This window comes from Prorops nasuta, unplaced genomic scaffold (assembly GCF_024137725.1).
Source record: "Prorops nasuta isolate Cenicafe-Biocafe unplaced genomic scaffold, Cenicafe_Pnas_1.2 PNAS00006, whole genome shotgun sequence".
In the NCBI taxonomy this organism is placed as follows: Eukaryota; Metazoa; Arthropoda; class Insecta; order Hymenoptera; family Bethylidae; genus Prorops; species Prorops nasuta.
The window spans coordinates 7,932,880-7,944,908 of record NW_027116803.1 but is presented as its reverse complement, the minus strand read 5'-3'; the positions used below and the strand labels follow the sequence as shown (position 1 = coordinate 7,944,908).

General features: G+C 39.7%; 2 protein-coding genes across 2 annotated transcripts; one reads left to right on the top strand and one right to left on the bottom strand.

Annotated features, from left to right (window-relative positions):
• The first annotated feature begins 2,211 nt into the window (after positions 1-2,211).
• Positions 2,212-6,889, top strand: LOC136774395 (ionotropic receptor 25a-like). The gene is made up of 5 exons (XM_066728662.1): positions 2,212-2,301; positions 4,566-4,677; positions 4,983-5,521; positions 5,796-6,128; positions 6,296-6,889. The coding sequence occupies exons 2-5, from the start codon at positions 4,636-4,638 to the stop codon at positions 6,621-6,623; spliced, it is 1,242 nt and encodes a 413-aa protein (XP_066584759.1). The 5' UTR covers positions 2,212-2,301; positions 4,566-4,635; the 3' UTR covers positions 6,624-6,889.
• On the bottom strand, positions 6,751-11,897 carry LOC136774394 (hybrid signal transduction histidine kinase G-like). The gene is made up of 7 exons (XM_066728661.1): positions 11,758-11,897; positions 10,895-11,148; positions 10,422-10,818; positions 9,850-10,251; positions 9,340-9,748; positions 8,565-9,267; positions 6,751-8,476 (listed from the first exon to the last, which is right to left on the bottom strand). The coding sequence occupies exons 3-7, from the start codon at positions 10,740-10,742 to the stop codon at positions 8,416-8,418; spliced, it is 1,896 nt and encodes a 631-aa protein (XP_066584758.1). The 5' UTR covers positions 10,743-10,818; positions 10,895-11,148; positions 11,758-11,897; the 3' UTR covers positions 6,751-8,415.
• Positions 11,898-12,029: the final 132 nt, after the last annotated feature.

Below are 12,029 nucleotides of genomic sequence, written 5' to 3'. Positions count from 1 at the left end.
TCGCTCGGTTTAGGCGTTTACCGGTTGCCATAACCTAAAATGTACAGGGTGTCTTCGACGTATCTCATGAATTTTTCACGAGAGAAACCCTGTACTCCGCGAACGAATAATCCGTTGGAAAAATTTGTTTCCGTCCAGTGGTTTATAAGTTAAACCACTTTTTAATAGACCAATGGTATCGCTGACAACTGGCAACACTGTACACTTTTATTATCGCAGCAAATATCGCTGTAACTTTGAAACTACTGGTCGGAATTGAAAAATTCAAACGGATTATTTTATATCGCGCCTTCTGCTGTACGAGTATTGTAAAACCGTAGGTAATTCGAAAACACCCTGTACGACCTTTCGTGGATAATGCGCAAAATAACGTAACGTCCAAGATCAGCTAGAACCAGTGCGAGTGCTAATCACGACAGACTCGTTCACTCGCCTCTTTCTTCTCCCATCTCTTTATCATCACTTTATGCTTTTCCTCTCTCTTTTTCACTCTCCACCGGCCTCGTTTTCTTCCAAGTCGCGACGAGCGAAGCTAATTGAAAAAATAAAGAAAAATGAGGCGAAAAGAGAGCAAATGTCGAAAATATAAATCACGTTGGAAGACTGTTGGAACGAGACAGAAACTTTAAATAAACGGGCGAATGCGAGTGTTTTCTTTTTGTTGTTGTTGTTGTTGCTGTTACTGTTATCATTAATTTGCAGGGCTAAATGGATAAAGTACCGAGAACTGTATAATAATACCGAACGAAGTTGTTAAAATGGCAGAAATGGTGGGTGGAGGATCACGTTTCACACCGTGGATTTGCCATCACGTATATATATATATATATATGCGATTGCGATCGCATCTGAAATAAACAAATGAGTTTAAGAGAAATCGTGTGTATTCCAGTCAAGTCGTACCTTTTTTAACCATTCCTCTTCTACCTTCCACCTTCTACCCGCACCATCCATCCTCCCTCGCCAATCTCTTCACTCGCCATCAATTTTTTTCGCACAGCCATTCAGCTTCTCTCTCCCATTTGCTCGTCGAGTATCACGGACCTGATTTGATTACTGGAGAGAAAAAAGATCATCGGAGCATGGAAATTCCAGGAAATCCATGATTTCATCGATTTCGTTTAATCGAATTAAAGAGATCGTTTCTGCACATCCAAGGGAATCTATATATACATATATACAGACTGAGGTACTCGTGACGTGTCCCGGAAGAAGAAACCATAAAAAATCATGTATCCGAGCAAGGCTGAGAGAAATAGGAATTTTTGCTCATTGGACCTCTCTTCGAATGCAGATGGGAAGCAGCTGCGAAAGGTGTTATAAAAAAAATTGAAATTTTTTATGGTCAACGGTACATTATTTTCTTACGCGTCTATGCTTTAGGGTGCTTTAAATTGCTACCCCACCCCATTATATATATATACAGACTTAAAGCAGTACTGACCTAAAGTTTACGTTCTACGAAAATTCCTCACGATACATTTTTTTCGCCACGAGCATAAGAAGCGTAGCGAGACATGCGTAGCTGACAGTAAACACGTTGGAAAAAAGAAGCCTGATTAGCTAGTACAGCACGGAGGAATGATCAAAAGATATCGAGCAATCATACGTGCTCTCGTGCCTAATAATGCATATTCATTTACGTCCTACGATAAGACTCGCTCAAAGTGTCAACTTAAATTAACCTCACGCTTTTTTCATGAATAATCGATCAACTATTTTCACTATTAATAAAGAAAGCTCCTGTAAAATCAATGGAAACGATTATCACGCAATCGTACATGTCAGTTGAATAATATTCGTTGGGAAAAATGCGAGGAGTTTTCATCGATAATTTATGCGACACTTTTCGATGATAAAATCGAGTGTTGTTTTTTTTCTGTGCGCAGTTTAATTCGCGAGTGGAGCTCCATTTCGTGGAAGGTATATAAAGTATAGTGGGGCCGTTGTATAGAGAGTAAAGGGATAGTTGAGGTTAGGGGGTGGGGGGATTAAATATATTAACCGTGCGGTATGAAATCTATATTAATTTTGGAATATTTAGCACGTCGGATGAATCCTGAGCATATCGACCACATCGGAGTTTTGCGCGCGCGCGCGCGCGCGCGCACCCTCGTCCGCTCACTTACGTGCAGAGGCTAACCAGGTTGAGCTGGGTCAGCGTCGAATTATAGAGACATTTTCGTACGTCTTCCGATCGAATAATCGAGAGAAGAAAATTGTCGTGGAAATAAGTTGACGCATCAATCACACACCGCTCGAGCTTAAAGGATCCATAAAGAACGATCAAAGCTCAGCTGGGTATTAATCAAAATCCTTCGGTGCATGGGGTCGTGAAAAGATTTTTCCAATATCTTTTAACATTATACGATGGTAAACTTTAACCATAAATTCTCACGCAGTCATTAAAAATTGAAAACTTTTTACTTTTATTTTGCTCGCAGCTATAAAGCTTCGATAGACTTGGGAAACTACCCAGTTTCTAATAAGCTGCTTGGAGAAATAACCACCCCTCCGCTTCTTAAAAAAAAAGAAGGAAATGTGTATTATAATCCTGGATAATGAGATGGGATGAAAATGTTTGGAAAAAAAAAATGCTCGTCGTGTGAAATATTCCTAGTTTGTTATTTATCGTAAATCTCACCTAGCGCGAGGTTGGGGAAAATTGAGGTTGTCAGGAGAAAGTGGCGAACAATGAAATATATCAGCCCTCGACGTTTATCACAGCTGATATTTACGACACTGTCGATGTTAATTTAGCTTTACATTATTATGATCAGCATTGTTCGAATACGCGAAATGGGCTAGGCAAAATGCTCTCTCCCGTAAAACACCATTATCTATATATCAAGGCCTTGACGCTTATCGAATTCCACAAATTCCGCCAAACTTTTATTTTCACCCTGCAACATCGTTATGATTTCTTTCGTGTGGGAAAACGAGCCTGAATTATTAACAATAGAACGAAACCCTATGGAGGCTACATCGATGTATAGAGCCAACTTTCAACTGTGGGGTGAGTCGGTGGAGGGGGTCGAAGAGGAGGAACAAAATTGTGGAGTGACTGAAAAGTAATTCGTCTCTCTCGATATATTTATCGGCCACTGAATCTCTCTCGACGTATTTATCATTATTATTATACGCGTTAAGCCGTTTGTCGAATTCCACGCGTTTCACCCAACTTTTATTTTCACCCCTCGCATTGTCATTACAATTTTTTTCGTGTCAGAAACAAGCTCGAATTATTAACAATTGAGTGGAAAGCTGGATATTACGACGGTGAAATAAACTTTTTACTTTAAGGACAGATAAACTTGTGGGGTGTGAGTGGAGAGTAATCCATCTCTCTCTCTCTCTCTCTCTCTCTATATATATATAGGTTCATACAGAATTTATCGTGCATTTCACATATTTTAATATAAACTTGTAATAATAATTATTATACGTTAAATTACATTGATCAAATTCTACGAATTTCACCTAGCCTTTATATATTCATCCTGCATTGTCATTAAGATTTATTTCGCGTCGGAAAACGAGGTTGAATTATTAACAATAAATTGAAAAGCTGGAGATTACGACGATGGAATAAATTTCTTACATGAGAGGACAGAAAATGTTGCGGAGCAAATGAAAGCGATTCGTCTCTCGATATATTTATCGTGCATCGAATCTTTCCGTAAAAATTTGTTATTATTATTATTACTATTATTACGCGTGAAACTTTTATGTTTGCAGAAAAATTGGAAAAATTGCTATAACCGTTTTGGTAGGTGAGAAGGTGAGGAGAGGGGGAGGGCGTGTAATGGTAATTGTATAGCATTTCCGACACGCAAAGCAGTGCAAACTTTTATTTTGTTTTGTCTTGTGTTTTTTCTCGTAATGTGAGAGGATCGATATGCATCGGGAAATGGAGAGAGAGAGAAAGAGAGAGGTCCTTCGTTCAGTCCGCGAACTATCCTTCCACGAGGCTTCAACCGTTCTTTCCTCGCGCGACTTCCGGTCCAAGTTAACTGGGACGATTCTAGCAATTAAACAAAGTATGCGAGCAATTAAATCGGCCGGAATATCCGTCCGAGTTAGTGAACAAATTCTGCGGAAACTTATTTCGAGTTTTGGGATTCCCCTAAGTAACTTTTCCAAAAATATCACTCTTTTTTATGAAAATCCTACTTCTGCATTGTTTCGGTCCAACACTAATTAACCACACTCTCTCTCTCTCTCTCTCTCTCTCTCTCTCTCTCTCTCTCTCTCTCTCTCTCTAATTTCTCCAACCACTCTAATCGATAAGGTCGAATTTTGTTGGTTACGTTGGAAATTAAATAAAGCGCAACGCTGAATAAACCAACGATTAATTTTGAAATTAATTAAGGAATTTTGCGAGAGAGAGGGACCATCGAGATGGAAGAAATGGTGGGAGTGAGAGTTTTGGTAACGGAGAGTCAACCCTTCGTAACATTTGATAACGCAACCAACGCCTGGCGTGGATTCAGCATAGACGTTTTATCGAGAATCGCGAAAATCGCTAATTTTCATTACTCCTTTTATCCTTCCGATGATTCAAGATACAGCTACTTGGACGACAATGGAGCTTGGCTGGGTGCCATTGGGAAACTCTTGGAAGATAAGGCGGATATGATTTTGTCGCCTCTGTGGGCATCCACGGAGAAAGCAAAGGTAAGCGCGACCAGAGTAAACTAAATTTACCCGTGTATACCTATATATGTATATATATAGTAAACATTATAAATAAATCAAACACGCTAAACGAATTTAGCGAATTAATTAAATGAACGTGCAGTACACTAGTGACATAAATGAAGGTGATAAATAAACATCGTTAGGAGAATCGAATCAATTTCATTGGAGAGTCCAATAAAATCAAGTTTATCGTCGAGTATATATATATATATAGGAGTGGAGAGGAAACACACCAAAAATGAAACATATATAATTAATATTGCTTCCTTTCTCGTAAACAGGTGGTGGATTTCACGAATGTTTATTACGAGACTTCAGGATTGTCCATACTGGCTTTGAAGGAGAAAAGGGTGCCCTCGCTCTTCAGATTCCTCGAAATACTGGATAACAATGTGTTGCTGACCATTTCAATCGCATTTATGACCACAGCCTGCATGATTTGGATATTCGAGCGTTGGTCCCCGAAAAGTTACCTGAACAATCCGGAGCTGTACAAAGAGGAGCATGGAACTCGTATTTTTGATTTGAGAGAAAGTTTTTGGTTCACCATTACCGCCATGACACCCGAGGGCGGCGGGGAGATCCCGAGAAACCTCTCAGGCAAATTAACAGCTGCTACCTGGTGGCTATTCGGTTTCGTCATAATCGCCGCATACACGGCCAATTTGGCAGCTTATCAAACTCTCGCCAGATTGGAGAAAAGAGTGGAGAATTTCGACGACCTCATCCACCAGTACAAACTTGGATACTCCGTCCTGGAAAATTCCTCCGCTCATCGATATTTTCAATTAAAGGCTAATGCTGAAACTATCCTCTATAGGTAATTGCTATCATTTTACCATTATTATGAAGCTTCTACGACGTTTCGAAACTCATTCTGCTTTTCTTCGTTGAATTAAATTGATTTCATTCGCGTCGCACCTCACAATCTATGTGTGTGTGTGTATGTGTGTGATTCTACTGAAATTCGACGGTCGGTATAAAAGCTTTAATATGTTTGACGACGATATAATTATTTGTTCGAATTATGATTGATCGGGCCGAGGGTAAATTTATCGAAGAGTTTGATCGATCGAAACAATTATTCGATATAGAGTCTGGCGCGATCTGAGCCTGAACGAGAGCTTATCAGCGTTCGAAAGGTCCCGCTTCACCGTGTGGGATTATCCGATAGATGATAAATACATCAAAATACTTCAGTCGATGAAAGAAGTGAAATTTGTCGGGAGCAACGAGGAGGCTTTGGCCAGGATTCGCAAGGAGGAGGGTAGAGCCGAAGACTTTGCTCTTATAACGGAATCTCCCTACGTGAAGTACCTTACCTTGAGAGAATGCGATTTGAAAGAAATAGGCCAGACATTCGCACAGCGCCCGTTGCAATTCGCACTGAAGAAAGGATCGCCCCTCCTGCGCAGAATTAACGAGGCGTACGTATCTCACTCTCTTAACGTGATTAAATTTTTTGCAATCGTCGAAATTAGCCCCATTTTAATCCTCGACTTCTCCCCTAATGGAGTAGCTCAAACTTTTCACATTTATGCATGCATACGTGAAGCTACAATTTCAATTGAATTTTTCTTTTACCTCGATTTAGGCTTAGAATAATGATTCGACGGAGGGAAATTGAAGCACTCGAGAAGAAATGGTGGAGAAGTAAACCCTTGCGAAAAAAGTGCAGGCCCGCCCCGGATATAAATGATGGAATGGACGTGACTGAAACTGGTGGAATATTCGCAATTATCTTAATAGGTATAATTGGTTCCGTAATTACGCTGTGCATCGAATATTGGTGGTTCGTTTGCCGCGCCGAACATTCTGCCTCGAAAAATCCGTTCTTCGAAGACGCCCAAGTTGAAACGATTGAGAAGCAAGAGGAGACGAAAACTTTGAGGAAACGACACACATACAAATCAACTTCTTAAGCAGAATCGTGCAATTTTCTTTTTTTTTTTTTATTTCCATTTTATTGTTTTGCTAAAACTAATATTTTTAGTGGTGAAAATTAAAAATTAAATAGAAAGGAGTTTATTTGGTCAAATAAAACAAGAATTGCTTGCAATGCCTTTATTCGTTTACTCTCTTCGCAATACACGCTTTTGCTCGGAGAATATACAACAACTGATTTGTTTTCTTTTCTTTTCTTTTCTTTTCTTCTTTTTTTTTTTTGTTCACGCACAACTCGTGCCTTCCTACATAAGATCGTTCTGAAACATCCTCTCGTTAACCTTTTTTTCTTCTCCTTGCTGTTTTCATCGTATCAACCTCATCTCTCGTAGAATTAAAGACATTTTTTCACACATCTCTCTATCGTCTAATTTTGTCTCTTCACCCTTGTCACATTTCCATCTTGAAGCTCTTTTCAAGTGCTCGATTGACATTTACATTTTCCCTTTTAATCTTAGCTCAAAGACATTCCTCTTCCAAGATTCTTCGCAATTTTTGCTCGCCCACACTTTGGCAGGCTCATTTTCTCAAGTTACACCTTTTATACATGTGTAATCTGAATTATCTGATTCTCTTAAAGGGAAAAGTATAGGGAAAGCGAGGGATAACGGGACTGAGGAATTTGGGAGAGAGAAGGTTGGGGTAAGGACATTAATTTTCTAGGAAGTTAAATTATAATTAGGAATACGATTAAGATAATCCATTAATATGGAAAACAACAATAAAATAGAACAGCACTTCCATGATAATCCCATTTTAGATTGCGAGCTCACGTGCTACGTATGTTCGTATTATACGAAAACGCGCCATTTCTTTTCAACGCTATCTTTTCTTACTCTTTTCTCCATCCATTGAATAACATATCACTTTTGATTTTATATTCTCCAGCTGTGTTGCTATCGCCCGATAAATAATTCTTAGTAATCTCTTGCTCTCCCAGTGAAGCTTGCTATTTATTTTTAAATATTTTCACAGCTCCTTTTTTAAAGATTTCTCTACAACAATCCTTCCTCGTTCCACTGTTGTCTTTTAAACTTATTCTTAATACGCTTCTTTCACAACTTGTCTTTCCATCCTTTAATAATCTCTATTCTTCTCCATTATTATGCAAATAAAATCTTTTCTTGTATTTCACCATTACTATCCGTTTCGCTGGATTCATCGCCCATATCATTCAAATTCTTAAAAAATGTTTGCTTCCGGCAATTATCTCTCCTGAAACTTGTTCGTTCACCACCATTCAATAAATATATACTTGCAAGTTCTTCTATTTTGCGCGCAAGCACGTTTCGCAGTCCTCATTAATCGGGTAAGAAACAAAACTGCTACAAATTTCTACAAACAAGGCTCTTAGACGGCCTTGAAAAAATTCACATTAAATGATTAACAAGCTACAAATGAAAACTGGACCACTTTGACTACTGTAATGACTTTTTTTGTCTCATAGTTAAACGCGGTGTAAGACATACACATTTTTTTATTTTCTTCCATTTTGTAATCCTCGAGATGGTTAATAATAATTATCTAAAAGAACGCTTAATATTTTTCATCGCCTCCACGCCTCTCACTTGTTTCTTACTAAATGACAGGGCGGAGTAGCCGTGCCGTCTTGGTTTTCATGCATAACAAATTCCACATGCCAAGAGGATCGCCCTGTCTCACATTGTTGTGATATCTTCAGCTGAAATTTTCGGCTGAAATTGTCGAAATAAAAGTATAGCTAAACCTTCGCTTTGCGGATTACTCTAACAGCTATGTGTTCTCGTCAGCTCACAAGGTTAACGGACGCAAAGTCGTTACGGGCTGACAACCAAAGCTGCTACTGTGCCTCCTAAAAATTACAAGATGATAAATTAATTGTAGAAACTCTATCCTGCTGTACTAATTTTCCTGCTTTACCAAAATTTAGAGATAATTACCGTTTTCTGTCGTTATGAAAAGGCGCATTAGCCTGCATCACATTCAACTGATCTAGAACAAAATAATCTTCATCCTCATCCAGATTCTTCGGGGCTTTCTCCAACTCGTTTGGAGAATAATAAAAGCGCTCCTGCTCGGAGAGGATTCTACGCTTGACCGGCGATCGAATGGGATCGGTCTGTACGCATTTGTCGCACTGTCGGACCCTGAATTTCAACGTCAGAATGTTCGTATTCGTCGATGGAGTCGATGCGTCGTTTTTCGAGGTAGTCGACGATGAGTTCGAGTCGTTTTTCACAGTGGACGAGGAAGTGGTCGGATCCTCCCGGTATTCCATGTAGGGGCTCTCACCCCCTGGAAGGTACAGAAGATGGCCAGACTCCGATCTGCGATAGGCGACAACCTCCAAGCTGTCGTTTACTGGAAAGGTCGTTCCATCTGCCCAAGGACCGTCGTCCTTGATAGGGCGAAAGTGTGTTTTGGCCGATGTTAGCAGATCTTCGTCGGGCTCCGTCAAGCTGGTGACTTTCAAGGTTGAACGAGTATCCTTGGAAGTTCCTACGGGGCTCTTTCGTGGTATGACTGGAAAGAAGCAGCTGTTTGCCTGTGGACTGTAGCTCAAGGACGCCAAGTTGCTGCTGTTCAAACCCTTCCAGTACCAGGGACCTTCCGACACTGGGTCCGACCAGTTAAGATTGTACTCTAAATATTAATTAATAATGTAATGAGTTGACAAATAAAAACTGTCTACTTAATTAAAAAAATATTTCCTACCAGACTTATCCTTATTATTACTACATTCATCTGTAAAATCTTCGATATTGATTAAATCGATGTCCCATGGGATAAGCGGTGAGTCGTCAATAATAGATTCCTGGTATGGGGTTTCGGTGGAGTATCCATGATCCGAAGTGGATAATGCGACGAAAGGTGCCTCGGTTTCAGTCGGCCACAGAGGACCAGAAGGAATCGACAAAGTCGGAGCTGCCCAGATTGACGCTGTGTCCTGTGAATTCCCCGGTCCCGAGTCCCAAAGTGCTTCCAAGCTCTGATCAAATTTCGCCTGCAATTGCGCCAATCTTAGCTGGTCCAATTCCAGCTCTCGTTCCTTCTCTCTCTCTAGTTCCATTGATTTTGCAAAACCGAACGTGTCTTTGTCCTCTGATCTTTGTGCCTCAAAGTTCTATGTGAATAAAAAATGTATATTTTCTTTAATTCTCTACTCCTGCTTTAAAAAACTACGGATAAACGAGAAATATCGAGATTCGAAAATATACGACTTACCGAAGATATCTTTGTTTTTTTATTACGCGTCCTGTTATTCTTATTGTTGTTGTAGCTAATTCCATTATTCTTAATGTTATTATTGTTGTTGTGGTTGCTATTATTATTATTATTATTATTATTATTATTGATGTTGTTGTTGCTGCTGTTTTTGTAGTTACAGCTATTGTTTCCAGAATTCTTGTCTTTCCTTTGAGAAAACTTCTTAAGATTGGAAGGCTGCAAGGCAGGGAAAGCTGCGTAATATCTTAGAGCTCTGTCGCGCGGTGTTAATGTTTCCATGCTCGGTTTTGTCTCGCTTTCTGATTTGTTGCATTCTTCTGTCTCGTCGTTCGAACTAGCCCCTTCAAGATCTCTCAGCTTTGTACAGAGCTCATCCACAAGGCTCTCCACACCACATTTCTAAGCGGGAAAATGAATTGGGAGCTTGGTAAGCGACTCAGGTACGAGACAATGTAATAATGAATATGATTTGATACTAATACCAATAACAATAATAATAATAACAATAATGCTAATGTTATGATTACAATATGTAAATTAATAGAGAAAATTTAAATATTATCACTTACATTATCAGCAGCACTGGTCAAACACTCCACGACAGTTCTTCTCTGTTCCCGGTCACCTTGTGGTTGCAGCTTAGCCTTGGAGCGCAAGCGACGTCCCACGTTTCTGCCAATTGGCAGAGACTCTTCAGAAGGGCTGAGGGCCGAGTTGGGGCGGCGCAACAGGCTCAACACAAATCGCGAGTACGCTATTGGGTCAATTCCCAAAGCATCCAAGCGTATCTCAAGCCACTGACGCAACTCCTCCTCGGCCCTGCTACCATAGACACCTCCTGCACCTGGGGACGTCGCTATCCCGACCAGATGCAATGCTGGATTCCTCATTCCCTCTTGACAAGCTTTCTCCTGTATCCGAAAACTCCCACAATATCTCCAAGTACCGGGGTGATCATCCTCTCTTCTATCGATAGAATATTTTCTATAAATGAATGTCAACAACGGCACAATCATAAGCTAGATCCTTTATGATATCTTACCTATTTACAGTACAATATTTCTGTATATTATTGTCCTTTAAAGTTTTAATTTTATACTGAATCCACCAACTTGATTCTTTCGTATTTGCGTTAACTTATCACAATGTGTCCCAACTACGTATTTTGCTCAATTTTGGTAGTCAAATTGATAGATTTATCTGTGCTACTGTACACGGATGGTGGATATTATATAGAAGCGAGGCTGGCAGGTCTTAGCGAAGGACAACACGTAGAGTCCCCTTCCCATTTTGACTCTGAAATCAAATAACCACAATTGGTATAAACAAACTGACAAGTTAACAATTTTCTCAATCTTATTACAATTCAATCGTCCACTTTCAAATATATTTTAAAACATGGATACTCGTTCTATGTTATTCTTTGACTTTTAACCTTGGAAAAGCAGTTGAATCAGGTAAAATCTCGAGCGATGTTATTAAGTGGGATCACAACTTGAGATTAATACGGCACTATGTGTCATCGTAGAAAATAATTAGCTATAAATTCAGCAGCTCTCTAGCTCGGTATGGAAAGCAAATGAATCTCTCTTCGACCAATCGTGTCTGCCAAGCCAGAAAGGCTCGCTTTCCTTTCAAGAAAATACAAATTTTCTATAAAGAGTACATCTGTATGTGTGTACATGTGTATTCTTGGCAGAGACATTGGTCAGCCAGTGCAAATAACCTTGTCGATATTGCGCTATGCGTTTCTCCTGAGTCATAGGTCCACCAAGAAAGATATTCCCTAAGAGGGACGTTACGAAACAAAAATAGCTTTTAACCAAAGGACAATAATACAGGCTTATCCTATTAAACCATAAAAGAAGAAATTATATTTCATATCAGCAAGTAATATTTCTATACCTGCATGCCCCGAGAGATGATTTTCACCCCGGTCTCGTCTACACACCCCACTTGGTGAAAAACATGGCGGGCTACTGCACTAGTACACTGAATCCACCACTACTACACTAACAACATCATGGGCATAATGTACTATACGAATACGACGACCTCTCCAATATACATACAACTACACATACACCCACACACTGATTTTCTTTCATTAAACTCCCCTCCCTAACCAAGTAACCACGCCATTTCAATATAACTCCACAATTGTCGATTATTCGCAC